The 16,851-nt window shown below is 40.1% G+C and overlaps 1 protein-coding gene across 1 annotated transcript in view; it reads right to left on the reverse strand.

Annotated features, from left to right (window-relative positions):
• Positions 1 to 2,079: 2,079 nt before the first annotated feature.
• The window catches only part of VPS36 (vacuolar protein sorting 36 homolog), a 33,399-nt gene continuing 18,627 nt past the window's right edge, over positions 2,080 to 16,851 (reverse strand). The window contains exons 7-14 of the mRNA XM_030882423.2: positions 11,915 to 11,947; positions 11,716 to 11,793; positions 10,942 to 11,076; positions 8,904 to 8,969; positions 7,188 to 7,252; positions 6,558 to 6,642; positions 5,531 to 5,607; positions 2,080 to 5,443 (exon numbers count right to left, since the gene is read on the reverse strand). Coding sequence (XP_030738283.1) covers positions 5,350 to 5,443; positions 5,531 to 5,607; positions 6,558 to 6,642; positions 7,188 to 7,252; positions 8,904 to 8,969; positions 10,942 to 11,076; positions 11,716 to 11,793; positions 11,915 to 11,947 — 633 coding nt within the window. The 3' untranslated portion in view covers positions 2,080 to 5,349. The remainder of the gene's footprint in view (positions 5,444 to 5,530; positions 5,608 to 6,557; positions 6,643 to 7,187; positions 7,253 to 8,903; positions 8,970 to 10,941; positions 11,077 to 11,715; positions 11,794 to 11,914; positions 11,948 to 16,851) is intronic.

Consider the following 16,851-nt stretch of genomic DNA (forward strand, 5'->3'; position numbering starts at 1 on the left):
AAATTGAGTTGTAGTGAGGTGGATGGACCTAGAGTCTGTCACACAGAGTGAAGTCAGAAAGAGAAAAACAAATACCGTATGCTAACACATATATATGGAATCTAAAAAAAAATAAAAGTGGGGCTTCCCTGGTGGCGCAGTGGTTGAGAGTTTGCCTGCTAATGCAGGGGACACGGGTTCGAGCCCTGGTCTGGGAAGATCCCACATACCACAGAGCAACTAGGCCCGTGAGCCACAACTACTGAGCCTGTGCGTCTGGAGCCCGTGCTCCGCAACAAGAGAGGCCGCGATAGTGAGAGGCCCGCGCACCGCGATGAAGAGTGCCCCCCGCTTTCCACAACTAGAGAAAGCCCTCACACAGAAACGAAGACCCAACACAGTAAAAATAAATTAATTAATAAACTCCTACCTGCAACATCTTCTTTAAAAAAAATAATAAATAAAAGTGGTTCTGAAGAACCTAAGGGCAGGACAGGAATAAAGACGCAGATGTAGAGAATGGACTTGAGGACACGGGGAGGGGGAAGCGTAAGCTGAGATGAAGTGAGAGAGTGGCACTGACATATATACACGCGACCAAATGTAAAATAGATGGCTAGTGGGAAGCAGCTGCATAGCACAGAGAGATCAGCTCTGTGCTTTGTGTCCACCTAGAGGGGTGGGAGGGAGACGCAAGAGGGAGGGGGATATGGGGATATATGTATATGTATAGCTGATTCACTTTGTTATACAGCAGTAACTAACACAACAGTGTAACGCAATTATACTCCAATAAAGATGTTTAAAAAATATTTTTAAATAAAATAAAAGAAGGCAACATAGATGTGAAGAAAAAAGCTTTCAAAAGAACAGTGGTACTGTCTTGGCTGTATTGAACTAAAACAAGCTGGCTGACAAGATATCTTGAGTTCTTTTTCTGAGTGAGCGACTGGTCTAAGGATCTTTTGCAAATTGTGTAAAATGTATTCACTATATCAATACACCCTTTAAATAAATGGGGAAATGTTTTTCCCCCTAGATAATACTCTGAGAGACAAGCTTTAACTGACTCGTGATTATCGGAACACAGGGAGGAACACGAATGACTCAGTTTTCACACTGTGATAACAAGATCTTACATGTGTGTTAACCTGACTTTTCTGGAGTGCTTCCCACATCATGGATATGGCCCATGCATGGAATCTGAGTTAAGACAGTGTATCTCAGACAGGCTGAGCCCGGACAAGTCTGGATAAGAAAGCCTTTAGGGAAGAGGGTAAAGGATACAGACTTAGGTTTCAGACTCAACTCATGACACATTATAATTCAAAAACCACTCGATTTAGTTAATGCTTAACTAGGAATCTACCATGTACAATCACTGACCTAGGCCAGTGAGACGTCCAAAGAAGTGTTATATGATATTCCTTGAACTTAAAGAAACCCAATTTCTCTTGTTTTCTTATGGCATTAAGATAACAATTAGAGAACATGGCAAAAGACAGTCAAGTATATGGGAGAGACAATAACTCTTAATGGAGTTTAGGAATAGCAGAGTTGTGTACTGGAAACAGATTTTTCCAGAACAGGTGGGATTGAGCAAAGTTTGGTTTTGATTATTGGGGGTGGGGGTGGGTGGATGGGAGGAAATAACAAAGGGAAGTCTGGACAAGGACAATGTGCCCCAGGTGCAGGAAGGGACAGACCTCCTGTTGCTCTCTGACCCAATGCCTGCCCCTGACCATCTCTGGGTTCTTGTGAAACTAGTGCACCAGCTTCTCCTCTCCCATGAGGCCTTCCCAGACCCTCCTCCGTCAGAACTGAAGACCTCTTCCTCCGTCCTCCAAGCACGGTACCTGTGCCCCTTCCACGGCACACACTTCGTCTCATCATCAACTAAGGTTGCTATGAGTCTATTTCCCAACAAGGCCATCCTCTTAAAGGCAGGGGCCACATCTTATTCACTTCTGTATCCCCCAGTGGCCCTGTTCCTCACACAAAGTCGACAGGTATTCAAAAACGTTTCTTTGTATTGAATTGAATGGGAGATAAAGTAGGGTAAAGTGAAGCCAAATGATAAATAGGCATACACGTTGGAGGTCATTCATTCGGTAGACATTTATTGAATGCTTACCGTGTGCCAGGCCTCGCTCTAGGCTCTGAGGACACATCCATGAACAAAACAGATAAAAATCTCTGCCCCTGTGGAGCTTACACTTACGATCTATCATAAGGGATGGGATTAGCAATACATTTACATAAATGCAACCATACCTATCAGCAAAGTGAAAAAAAGAAACATTTAAATAGTTTTAATTATTGGTACTACAAAAGTCTACTGTTGATATGTAGTTTTTGTTATATATTTTACTTACTATATTCATAAATATTCACACCCCTGTATCACCCTCCAGGCATTCGAATTGTAAGATTATATAGATTTTCAAGGATCATTTTGAGCATGCTCGATTCCATCCACAGCACAGCCCTTAAAACCCACCCACCTTCTGAGCTGTGACTCTGTCGTACCACAGTGGAAACTCTGAGACTCTCGGGCAAAGGACAACCATTTTAAGTATTTGAGCATGAGAATGATGACATGATAAATGCTGGTCGGCTTAGTCTGGTAACAGGGAAGAAGAGACAGTACACGCACACAGATACACACAGTCAGTCGACAGTGGAATTCACATCAAGAATTAAAAATAAAATGTTTGTGAGCCATTTCCCATTCTTTTAAAACAACTAAACTAGTAGGAGCTTGAGGTCATAAATGTTTATAATGAACTCTTGATTATAAAATCTAAAAGAAAAAATCTTAACACATGGGCTTATTCTGACTAAAGGGTTATCATTTTCATATATTTTCCAAAGAGTATTTAAAAAGAACACCAAGTTTAGAAAAACTCGTTTTTAAATTTTGCGATAATTGCAAAATGACTGGTATATATTAATACCAATCATTTAACCCTGAAAACATTCTTCACTTGTACAGTGTAAAAAAATTTTTGACAGTATGTGGCTAGAAATATTCTATTACCATAAAGCTACAAACAGATTTATGCTCCTAAGAGCAAAGTTAGAAAAGCAAAAATAATATTATAATAGTGATAAGCACCAAGACAGAACTTTTTTGCACTTAGGGCCTGATTGGTTGTATTTAAACATAACCCCTACCAACAAAGGACCAAAATGACACCTTATTTGGCAAAAACACAGAAAAAAAAAAAAGGATAAAAATATACATATAGAGGTCTGGAAACTGAAGAATGCCCACTTTAAAACAATAAAATCGTTCATACCTGTTTTTTAACTAATGTGACATTTGCAAAATATATCCATGTCACTTTTCTTCCTCTTTAGTTCACTTTATACAATTCAGACTGCTCCATTTTTGTTCATGTGTTGTCACACTAGTGTAAATAAATATTCTGAATTATAGGAGTTTGCTGTAATGAATTCAGACCATTAGAGCCAGACCCAGTAGCTCAAACAATCTTAGTTGCAACTCATTCCAACTAGTGAAACAGATTATTCATCTGTGTAGTTTTAAAAAGCCTTAGGCAGATGAGATATTGCGTGTATGAGATATCGTGTGTGTGTGTGTGTGTGTGTGTGTGTGTGTGTGTGTATGCATACAAGTTTGCCAGGGCAGTGTGAGAGTGAGTGCATCCCAGAGAGAGGAGTGATATACAAACAACCGTAACAATGGCCCGAAAGGCTTAGGTAGCCAGACACTGAATTTCCCCCCAAAGAAACCTGAGGCCGAGCGATGGGGGAATTAAGGGATCTGTCATCACAACGTGGAATCAGTGACACGTTCGGAAAACAAAGACTAAGGCGGGATGCCTCGGCCACAACATTCCCGTGACACTGGAGGATGCAGAGCAGTGACAGGGATCAGGGACTGACTCTGGCTGCACTGGCAGGGATTCCCTGGGTTCGCAGCTGAGGATCCCTGGACCTTCCCCAAAGGGCATTTGCAGAGGCCCCAGCACTGGCCTTCCAACTCTCTCAGCGAGGACATCTCAGGGGTCCCAGGGTCTGAGCTTGGGTATCCCCACCTCCCGGTCTTAAAGGTTCTCTCAGTACAGATACTATCCCTTCTAGATGCTTGGCCAAAACCCATCACTACCTTCCACTGCCAATTCAGTCTTAGAAAGGGGTTCTCCTTCTGAGTCCCTGAGTTTGAGGTAATGCCAACATACCGTACGCTACGTAGCAGTAACAAAGTCAGGCAGTCCACTGGAAAACTCAAGCAATCTAGATTCAATATATTAGCCTGTTTTTGTTATCTCAGTAATACTTTTTAGTGAGACAGTTTCTCCACACAACTTAGAATGTGTGGGGTAAAGGAAAAAAATATTGCTAGAATATGATAGAAAGATTTTAAAAATTCAGCACTGAAACTCCTTCTTTAGGGAAGGAAAAGGAGACATATTATGTTCCCACTCTGTATTTTCCATCCTTGGCTTTGAGGTACAAGAGCACCAAGGTTCCTGTAAAGTGAGTTAAAGGTCCTGCCAGTCCCTCTACCCACACAACAATCCTAGGGAAATCCTGAACCGTCTACTTTCCAAATCTGTAACCATATCTCTAGGCATGTCTATACAGCTCGTTCATTCACTTTCAAAATCTACAGCATTTTTGAAACAAAATGACATAGTTGCATTCTTTAAATGCCAGCCATGAAATCATCACTTAAAAAAAAAGAAAAGAAACTCGTCAGATTATGTAGACGTAAGTCAAATAAAATTCTCTCTTTTTTTTAAGGTGCTTTATTTGGTCTGCTGAAGACATGCCTATGGCTGCTTCTAAAAGCCCTTAGGAAGAGCCTCAGATGATATCCTGCAGTTGGATATTCTGCTCCAATGTCATCAGGTTCTTAAACTACACTGTAGGTATAAACTGTTTCATGAAAAACCCCCAAAATGTGCACACTAAATGCAGAGAAAAACTTCATTTATAATTCAGGTGAATTTCAGTCACACCAAAATAATGATCTAACCTGTCCAAACATGCAACTTCTCTCTTTCTTCCCCCATGAACTAAATTCTCTTCTTTCAAAAATGGTCAGATTTGAAGATCAAGTTAAAATCCACCATATTTCAAGTTAAACTCAGAGGGTTTCTATACAACTGTAGCATGATTTCAAATTCATATTGGCATTCATCTTTCTATATTTTCCTATATTTATCCTAAAGAAACTTCCTGGATCATAATATTTAGGGAGAAATTAAAAGGGTTTTATATTATACTGTGAAGTTCCAGTAAATTCTCGGTTTATCAGGGTTTACCCTTAGCTCAATGTCATACAACCTCTACATGATGCAAGTATCCCGGTAACAAGTTATTTCAAATACAAAACTCTTAGCTCTGTGTCATAAATAAATTTGGGTAAAACCGCAAGCCTTCCACTGAGTCATCTCGGCAAAGATGGCCCATCTTCTCGGCAAGAAGCAACCTAGGAGTCAAGGGATAAAAACACCATCATCCACCCATTCAGAAACACAAATGATAGTTGTAAGTGACGAGCAAAGCCCTTGCTTACCTTTCTTTAGCCAGGAGGACAGACATTCCCACAAGCTTAGCAAACTCTTCTGATGTTAGAGATCCCTTTTCTGAAACCTAACAGAAACACACAGCAGGAAAAAATGTGATCATTTAGGCCACCTAGGTACTAACCTGGGGGTACTATCTAACAGTATACTTGGGAAATAATTTACTGAATTTTCTACTAAATTCCAAAGACTGTTCACTCTAGAACTAAATCTTCTTCACTAATGCTTAAGTCTACAAAGGTTGAAGAACCCAGAACAAACACGGTGAAGGCTAAAACATCATGAAACCCTATATAATATAATAAAGGCACTATACTAATGCCTAAAAAGAACTATTCCACAGTCTGAAAAGGAACATATAACAAATTCTAACTGAGTGCATAGTACATGCGCCACTGAAGGACCGTTATACATAGGATTAGTTTTAAATATGTGATAGAAGTATCTATAGCCTTGGGACTTTCATCGAGTTTAAAATAAGAAGTATAATAACTGCGAGTTATTCAAATTATACAGGCTCACCACAGAAGCTATGAGGCGATAATATTTCAAGGATCCTAACGAGTAATAGCAGTTTGCCCAGTAAAACCCATCTAAACTACACTTGCTTTCTGTATATTTTGAAGCAATTCTTTCACAAAACAATTTGTAGGGTAATGCAGCTTATGTGGGTAATACTGAAAGAAAAACTTCAATCATGGGTAACACTGATTTACAAAGTTCAAAACATATTTTCAAGACTGAGTTTCAAACAGAAAGAGAGCAAGCACCTCACTCATTCTAACTCCCCTTACTCACAAGATGTTATGAGTGTTGGCAAGTTTCAAGGCGCTTTCAAAGTATAAATGTGATGAACAGTTATTCATAGTTAATGAGAAACCATTTTCAATTGGGTCTGTGAATATTACTTGTCAGTAAAGTTGAATTTAAAAGGAAATCCTGTTTCTCAAGTTGCTAAGCATTGGGGTCTTCTGTGGCAAGGTCTAACAACGGAGGGAGGAAACCGGGTCCCCATACCGTCTCCAAGGCTGAGGCCACTGTTTCCTCCTCCTTGTGGGACTGAAGTTCAATTACCATGACGCCGCTGTCAAACACACGTAGCCTAAAAATCACAGACGGGAGGACAAAGCCGTGAATATCTGGGATCTCGGGCCCCTGAGGAAGTGCAAATATTTTTTACTTTCATTTATGCCAGGACTGAGGGCAATATTAACACAAAAGAACATTTGAAATACAATGACCACGGGTAACTAAGGCCTAATTAAAAAGCTCATGAATAAACAGTTAATGAAGTTCTGAACTATAATCTACATGCTAAATAACTATGCCTGTCTACTTTTTGTTAAGGGCAGAGGGACTGGTCACTGTGACCGCATGGGAGGAGCCCACGTTCTCACCTCCTGCCCCAGCGGCAAGAGGCCCACTACCAGCCCCTGAGGCCCCACACAGCCCTGATAAGGATGGAAGCCGGGTTGACAGAGGTGTCCGTGGTGCCAGGTGAATTCTGCCCATGTGTGATATAAACTTCAAGAGGGGCAATATATATGCTGGTTCACCACGCAGGATGGCAGACCTGCAGGGCTGTCCTGTCTACTCAGGGTGGAATCGTGCCTATAGTTGGCAAACTTCCTGCAGAGGTTCTTTTACCTGAGAGGTAATTTCAGCTCTTCCAGCATCTTGCATGCATTCACTAAATCTTCTGGTGAGAGCAACTGGTGGGGAAAAAAAATCCAGTTTACCAGTTTACACTGCAAATTAATAGAGTGATGCTATATAATTATAACGACCACTAAAACAGAAGAGGATATTGTAAAATTATCATGTATCAAGGATTTTAGGTGGCTTAGTCACTACAAGGCAAATAGGATTAACAAAGAAGCAAAAGACTTCTTTTCATTAAAGCAGTACTATCCATAGAAATATAATACAAGTCACGTACGTAATTTAAAATCTTCTAGTAGCCACATTAAAAGAAAATAAACAGGCGAAATTCATTTTAATACATATATTTTATTCAACCTAATAGATGCTAAAGTTCACCATATAATTGATATAAAAAATCATTAATGAGCTAATTAACACTTCTTATTCTGTACTAAGTCTTCTAAATCCCGTGTGTAATTTATGCTTACAGCACATCTCAATTTGGACTAACTACATTTCAAGTTCACAGTCATCACATGTAGCTAGGTAGAGGCTACCCTTCCAGACCACATGGGCTTGAAGAATCGGTCCTGCGTGGTGGTGACCAGCACAGGTGTCAGTCACACAGAATGGTTCTGGAGCCAGCCCAGCCTGGGTTCCAGTCCCTGTCTAAAACACTGTCTCCAAGTGCAGCTGTGGTCAAGTTACTTAATCTTTCTAAGCCTTAATGTCCTCATCCCCTAATCATCCCCTAAATGGGGACAGTAAAAGTAGCTACCTCACTGAGTTACTGGGAGGATAAATGGATAACACGTGCAGAGTGATGGTAAGTATCCACTGGTGGCGGTTATGATGACTGTTAAAATAAAAATGCAGAACAGAGGCTTAACCCGTGAGACCGGGGTGAGCGCTGGAGAGATGTGTGTGAGTTGTCTGCGTGGAGGTGACTGCTGACACCACAAAACTGTGTTCTACTTCAAGGGCACAGAGAGTGCACAGACAGACCCTTGGAGGCCAAAGACAGCTAGCTGGGTGTTGAACAGGCAGTGAGAGCTGAAGTATAGCCACTGCTGATTCTGAGCCAAAGAGGCAGGGCGGCTTTCTTTCTGTATTACCTACAGGCAACCTGAGTCCAACCAAGTTCACTCAAAACAGTTAACTATCACAGAGAAAGGGCATCAGGCACAATCTTGTTCATCACAATACAAACACAGACTCTCAGAGCTTTAAGGTATCATTCGGTCCAAACCCTATTTTATTTTATTTTTTTTTGCAGTACGCGGGTCCCTGACCACTGCAGCCCCTCCCGCCGCGGAGCACAGGCTCCGGACGCGCAATCCCAGTGGCCACGGCCCACAGGCCCAGCTGCTCCGCGACACGCGGGATCCTCCCGGACCGGGGCACGAACCCACGCACCCCACATCGGCAGGCGGACCCCCAACCACTGCGCCACCAGGGAAGCCGCAAACCCTATTTTAAAGGTAAAAAAACCTCTGAGCTCCAGAGAGGTTAAGGAAGCTACTCAAGGGCATTCAGCAAAACCAGGAACAGAATTTATCTCCTAGATCCCAGGGCAGTATTCTTTTCACTGCGCCACACTGCTTCTCAAAATAGTTTTGATATTCACAACCCTTCCTCAAATTGTATTCACTGTAGGGGAATTTGTATTGTATCAAGTCTATATTTAGCTAAAAGAATATCTAAATATTCTATTCTTACTTCCATTCCTCGAGCTCGGTTTACTAAACAGTACACCTCCGTGAGTGACATTATTCCCCCTCGTTCCTGTTAAAATATAAAATAAAAAGCATTATAATTAGGACCAGTTAGCATTTCTTAACAGAAATCATAATCAGAGTGAAATCAGAAGTCATAAAATCTCTTAAGAAGCTTTTGAAAACTATATTTACACACAGGGAACCAATTCAGATACCACGAGGCACTTCAAATTCCATATTTGGACTTTACTGTCATTATTACTTTTAACATTTTAACATTTACTTAAATGAAAAGGGGTTGTACACCATGTTTCAGTGTATTTATTTATTTTTATAAAGTTATTTATTTATTTATTTTTTATTTATTTTTTTTGCGGAACGCGGGCCTCTCACTGTTGTGGCCCCTCCCGTTGCGGAGCACAGGCTCCGGACGCGCAGGCTCAGCGGCCATGGCTCACGGGCCCAGCCGCTCTGCGGCATGTGGGATCTTCCCGGACCGGGGCACGAACCCGTGTCCCCTGCATCGGCAGGCGGACTCTCAACCACTGCGCCACCAGGGAAGCCCTATTTATCTTTTTTTTTTTTTTCTTTTTGGCTGCATGGGGTCTTCGTTGCTGCACACAGGCTTTCTCTAGTGAGAAAGTGTCTAGTGAGAAGTATCTAGTGAAAGTGTCTAGTGTAGAAAGTGTCTTCTCTAGTGAGAAGGTGTTCGGGCTTCTCATTGCGGTGGCTTCTCTTGTTGTGGAGCACGGGCTCTAGGAGCACAGGCTTCAGTAGTTGTGGCACGTGGGCTCAGTAGTTGTGGCTCACGGGCTTAGCTGATCCATGGCATGTGGGATCTTCCCAGACCAGGGCTCCAACCTGTGTCCCCTGCATTAGCAGGTGGATTCTTAACCACTGCGCCACCAGGGAAGTCCCTTCAAAAAGTGTATTTAAATGCTTTAAGCTATTCCAGCTAATAACTGAAGAAATTATAGAATTAAATAATAATATCACCATTATTATCAACCCCTAATGAAGTAACAGATCTAGATAATGATTGTCAGTGGCTGTTAACATCACAAAAAAAAGACAATCAGATATTATGTACCTCCTGATGGAAATGCTCAACACCCTCTATAAGATATTCTTGTCAGAAAAAAAAAAAAAAAGAAAGAACTTCTAGATATAACTAACAGTTTACAGGGACTACACAGGACAGGGAGGCATGGTGACTTACAAATTAGCAAAATCCATACTCTGAGACACTCTATAAGACAAACTACTAGTTTCTTCAGTAAATAAAAATTTACTGTATGGGAGATTTATTATATGGGAGAAGGGAAAACCCATAGAATTTAAAAAAACAAAAACACTTGAGAGAGAAATCAAACATTTGCAATGTACCCTGGTTTGAACAAATCAACTATAAGAGAAAATGTGAACACTAGCTAGGTATCTGATAATATTAAAAAATTATTTTTTAACTTTTACATGTGAAAGGGGATTATAATTACATTTAAAGGTGTCTTTATCACTATAATCACATACTGAAATGTTTACAGATAAAGTGATGTGATGTCTGGGATTTCCTTTAAAACAATTTTAAGTGAAGGCTGGCTTACAGAAGAAGCTGGATGATGGGCACATAGGGATTCATTACACTATTGTATTTTGTCATATGTTTGAAATATTTCTTAATACAACTGTTTTAATAAAGCTTTGATTGCCTGAATAATGACTAGAAGATGAAACTGTATTATGAAATTATTAATAGTACACAATATATGAAAATATATACAGATTATATATTTCCTTTTGAAAACAAGAGATAAGAAATAATTACATCAAACAGATTTAGATATCTGAAATGGAAATTAAAAACAATTTAGAAAATTACTGACAAAGAATCAATGAACTAGTTTAATATTACCAAAAGGAAAAATAACATGTTGGTTGAATAGTAACCATATTGTGAACGGAGTTATGCTCTTAAGATTTCTGATGGCACAGAAATAACTGAACACAATTTAAAGAGACCGTTTAGGTTTTGTTTTTACCTCCAAAGGTGCCTGCAATATTCCAGCCAGCTGTTTGGCCAGCTGCATGTGGTACTGTGTGCCCGAGCCGTACGTCTCCCTGGTAACCGGGTTAGCTATTCCCATGCTCAGCAAATAGGATTTAAACCTGATGGTCTATAATGAGAGGAGAAAATGCACAAAAAGACTATGCAGAATAAGTCTCTCCACCCAACGTATAAAATCCTTCCATCAGACATTCAGTTCTACTCCATTGTTTCTATATCTACCCATCTCTTCTACTGTGTTTCTATGCTGTGAACTATGTAAGAGTGGATTTCTAGTACTTCCCTGCATAAATCTAATTATCATTCTTCCTTCTCCTGTCTTAGTATCTTATACTCCATTTTCCCCCCAATTTTGGTGGCAGAGGAGACTTAGATGACAACTATGCTCTGTTTAATGCCAACCAAGTGATACAACCAAAAACTTCGAAAGGAAAATGGCTGTGACCAGACTGTAAACAAATTTAAATAAAACATATCAAAATTATGGATATGTCTAAAACAATCACTTCTTACACATTTCAATACCTCTGTTTTCTACACTCCAGGAAAAGGTACTGAAATATCCTTTAATCCTGCTAGAACTAACAAAGTTTTTATGGTTGATTTTTTCTTTAGTACTTTCATATATCTTCAAGTCCTAAAAGAAATCAAACACTACATTAAGAAAGCAAGCTGGTAAACCACCAAAACGTCCATGCATTATTTGTGTAATCTAGTTTCTAATGCCTTAAAAAAGCAATCTATTTACCTCATCTTCTGTGATGTCACCTTGCTTGTCTTTAATCTTATTAGCAATGGATTTTGATAACTCCACCATTTCCTTAGCCTGTCGAGAGAACAGTAAAAGATTGAAAAGAAATAATGTCCCCAAAGTGTCTGCTAACAAAATGTATTTTCAAAAGTGTCTCATAATTGGTATGAATTTAATAAATGTAAATGACATATACCTTGACCATCAGCTTGCTGAGGTCTTCGAAGGCCTAAAATGAGAAATGAGCTTTTATTGGAATCTGTCTAAAGAATTTAGATGTTTTAAAGCAATGAAGCACTCTATCTTCTCCCCTATGATAAAAATGTATGAAATTTTCTTACAAATATCAATTTATTTATACGAATATTTACACAAGTGCTAAATCTACCTTATTCTAGGAATAAACCATCAAATTTCCAAAACAAACTGCAAAAAACAATTTTTCAAATTTTCAAAGAGGAAACAGTTATTGATTAAACAAACAAAAGATGACATAAGTAATAGTTCAGAAGATATTATTTACTGTTCTTTGACACAAGAAAGAAAATTTGTCACTGGTTTTTCCCAAAACCATTTCTAGACAGGAGCTCAAGAATCAAAGGTGTTGTAAAGCTTTCCTGGCTGAAAATGGTAACATGCAGCTGCAGGAATACTTCTTTGGGCCCAACCCTTTTGGCTTTAATAGCAGGTGTGATTTAACTGAAACCATAAACCTCAGCCTCTGAATATTACACAGATTAAACTCGTAGCCTTGACTAGAGTGGCCATCACGAAAGAAAAACATACCACCAAAACATATCTAAATAAAACCCATCAATTGTTCAATTTACTACAATGAATATCCACTTCAAAGGCCTCTTCAAACTTAGACATATTTATAATTCATGTATTTCAAATTACCAAAAATATACTTCCAGTGTAGAATATCACCTGATATCCACAGATGTTATTTTTAAAAACCAAAAAAAAGCTTATCATTAATTGAACACTCTTTCAATCCATACAGAACAGCGGTTAACAGGTTCTGATGGGCTGGTGCCCATCTTAATTCCATACAGGAAAGTATCCCCCATCTGCAAAAGGATTTTGCTAAAAGAATAGAGTGTTGTGTACAATTCTTATGGCCGACTCACTGGGCTACTACCGAAAACAAAGGGGAACACACCTAACAGGAATTTCCTTAGATAAACAAAAGGCTTAAACACTGGATTCTTATCAGCAACAGCCAGCAGATGCAGGAAACCTTTTGTGGGAAACTCTGGGCACCAGCTCTGAAACTAAGGCAATTCTAACATTAAAATGGAGGGCAAATCACACACCAACCTCGTTTTCAAAACTAAAACGCAGACACTTTACATGCTTAGATTTTTACTTTGCATGTACAAACTGTTACTAGATTTCTTCTACCTATGTGTAAAGAAAACTAGTAAGGCAACACTTTTAAATTTTTATATGGCAAATCACTTTATTTACTATATTATATTTTCATAGAAGAAGTTTGCTAAAAATAATAGTCTACGTAGAATACATAAATGAGACCTTACTGCTTACAGTTCACAGACAATAAATACAAGTATTTTAGTACCTTGGGAGAAGTACCTATAAAACATTTTAAGTAATTATAAAACACAAACAAAAGCTTCCTCACTTCTATTTCTATTATTATTCTAAAATTTGGTATTAGCCAACTATCCAAAAAATGGGTGGAGAAACTACCCACAGGGCTTCCCTGGTGGCGCAGTGGTTGAGAGTCCGCCTGCTGATGCACGGGACACGGGTTCGCGCCCCGGTCCGGGAAGATCCCACATGCCGCGGAGCGGCTAGGCCCGTGAGCCATGGCCGCTGAGCCTGTGCGTCCGGAGCCTGTGCTCCGCAACGGGAGAGGCCACAACAGTGAGAGGCCTGTGTACCGCAAAAACAAACAAAAAACAAACAAACAAAAAACTACCCACAAAAAAAATTAAAGCAATATATGTACAAATGCAAAACAGACGCATGTGCCCATCCTATTATTTTATCTGCCAGTTTATAGAACCTTCTATCCCTCTACCTCATTCATAGTCAAATTTCCACTCCACGTTTGAAAGAAAACGGCATCTGCTTTAAAACCATGGGATACTCTCCTAAGCCAATTTATAGCATTTTTTTCTTACTGACTTTCAGTCATTACTTTGGTGATTAGCTTTGGTAACTGTTAATACATTCTTGAATTTTCTGTTTCAATATTCTTCATTCTGTACTTTGCATATTCCGTTCCCTCTACCTGGATCCTCTTATCCCTACTGGTCATCTGCTAGTGCCTGCTCAACTTTCAGGCCCTGACTTCCGTTACTTCTGCTCACAAGCCCTCCCTGACCCCATTAGAAGTCAGGGGCCATGCTTTGTGTTCCTGTTGCAGCCACTATTTTCTCCTAACGTGGCATTTCTCACCGTGTAGAGAGCGCCTACTTGCCTGCCTGTCTGGCGCACTACAACAAACCCAAAACATCTGATGCAGGGCTCACACAGAGAGCAAGGGCCATCTGCTGAATAAATCAGTGACTGCACGAGAGCCCAATGCTTGTGTACGCTCCTTTGACCTATGCAACTCCATGAAAATTACACTGAAACAGAATAACATTTCATAAATTATGAAAAACGTTATTTTGAACACCAAGTTAGTGTGGCAACATTCTCAGAAAAAGAAACACTAATAATGCAAAATTAGCTCACTGCTCCATGCCATCTCCAAAAGTGTCACACAGAAGGATGACTACAAAAGCCACTGAAAGAGGGCAGTGAGAGCGCCTTCTGGGTGGCAGTGAGCGGCCGTGATGTAGCAGACCACACTCATCTGCAAATCAGAAAACCTGAGTTCTCATAACCCTGGTTCCATATCTAGTCACAAGCCCTGAGATGATTCCTTTTCTGGACAGTTAGAACCCCTCTAAGGCTAAGATGCTGGAATTCTAGGGGAATAGAGGATTCTGGGAAGGTGGTGGCTATGGCAGCATAGGTTTTGAATCTCTCCAAATCCCGACATAAAAATGGGGCAACTAGATCTCAAGACCAAAACCCCACAGGCAGCATATACTAAAATACTAAGTGATAAGATATCCACAAAAACCCCAAGGTACAAGCAAGTGGGGACAAACCAGCAAGAGCCACAAGACCTGCATGATATCAGCACTGAGGCAGGAAAAAGAAAAGGGAGGCAACAGGGCAACTGATAGGTCTGAGAAGAAGAGCCCCTGAAGGAGCCCACAGGAGTCCCTCGAAGGCAGACGGGCCAACTTGAGGACAGTAACTAAAACGGGTAGGGCTTTGCCCACTTCAATAGGAAGTGGGTACAAGGGGTCCTCAGGAAGGGCCTGTAAACAGCCCTTGAAAGTGAACCTCCTGGCTTCCCTTCCAGGACAGGAGCCAACGCTGGGGAGAAACTACTGAGACAGGAATCAGCAACTGAGCAAGGTAGAGATAACAGAGGAAGGGGACAAGGTCCAGCTGAAAACAGGGGATGGGGACGGGGTCAGGAAATCACAGACAGCAAGCCACCTCCCTTTTTCACGCTGCATGCGCACAGCAGAAGAGTGAACTTGTGGAATGAGAAGAGCCGCCCTGAGCTAGGCCTTCCTCTGGAACTTCAAGAGAACCAATTTCACACGAAAATTAGCAAGAGCAAGTATCAAGGTCAAATCCCACACAAAGTTATTACAAGAAAAAAGAAAATCAAGAGCAGAATAACATTATAGGTAGTGAAAGCACGCCAGAAGGACATGTTCATAGATCACATCAAAAGTTTACCTTTTATTTCAAAATGAGCTAATAGGTGTTAATGAGAGAATCTGTGAAAGGGTAATATAAATCGGAAATGAGGTGACAGGACTCAGGAAATAATTTTTTTAATCATTTCTGAAAGAAAGACTATACTAGACAAACACAAGAGGAATAAACACAACAGATAATATCTTAAGAGAAACAACAGATGAAGAAGGAAATTTTTCTAAAATAAAAAAGAAACGAAGGAAAAGATAAAAAGGGTTTGAAAGAAAGTCACAAAGAGTGAAGACAGGCCGTAAAGCTGCAACATACAGCTAATAGGAGTCTCAGAAGAAAAAAAAAATCTAAGCAATTATTGAAATTTAGAGAAAAACTTCCCTGAAATTAAAAGAAAACCTGTCTGAAACCAAATACTGAAAGCATACTGCGTACCTGAGAATAACAATCCAGATGACTAACACATAGACAGTCTAGAAAAATTATTATACAAAGCTTTATTTAAAAAAAACAAAATCCTTTGGGCATCTAGGAAAAACAGCAAGTGACTTTAGAGAAGGGAGAAAATTAGGTTGTCATCACTCTGGCAGCAACACTTCATGCCAGACAAAAAACTGAAAGTCACATATGGAAGGCACTCAGGAAAGAAAATGTGAGCCAGGGATTACAAATCCAGCCAAACTGACCTTCCTGTGTAAGGAATACCAAGATGCCAGAGCTCAGGGAATATTGTTCCCATGAGCACTTTCTGAAACATCTACTAGAGGATGAGCTCCAGACAGCCAAAATGAATAGAGGGAGGTGAACGTAAAGACTGGTGGTATCACACACAGTTACTTGTACAAATGAGACTAAATGACAGCTAGAGGGGAAGAGGGTACATGGTGGCTGAACGCTCAGATAGTGTAGATACAGCATACCTATGTTTTACACGTGGGAAGAAAGGGGAGAACATATACAAAAAAATCCTTTTTAACTGTTTTAGTCATTATTCGCTAGTGTAGTCCCGAATTCGAATAGGAAGCATCAGTGTGACCTCATGAGGCACCTTTATTAGAAAAAAAAAAAAAAAAATCCTAGCTCTTTCCACTGAAAAGTCCTAGAAATAAAGATCAACCCAAGAGGGATGAAAATTCCTAGCAGGCAGACTGTGGTCATGGAATACCATTTCCCACTAAAAGAAACCAGAGCTTCTCAGATAATGGTTGATTCCAGATCCGGAGCAGGAAATATACAAGATGGTCCTGGAACTTCTGATAACACCAGGCAGTAAGGAAGCTCTCAGAGTCCACCAGGTCACATCAAAACCACTCAGGAGCCAACCTGAAGAGGCTCCCACTGGCCAAAGATGGGACAATTTGAGCTTTAACTAGGATA

This window comes from Globicephala melas, chromosome 18, assembly GCF_963455315.2.
Source record: "Globicephala melas chromosome 18, mGloMel1.2, whole genome shotgun sequence".
Taxonomy (NCBI): Eukaryota; Metazoa; Chordata; class Mammalia; order Artiodactyla; family Delphinidae; genus Globicephala; species Globicephala melas.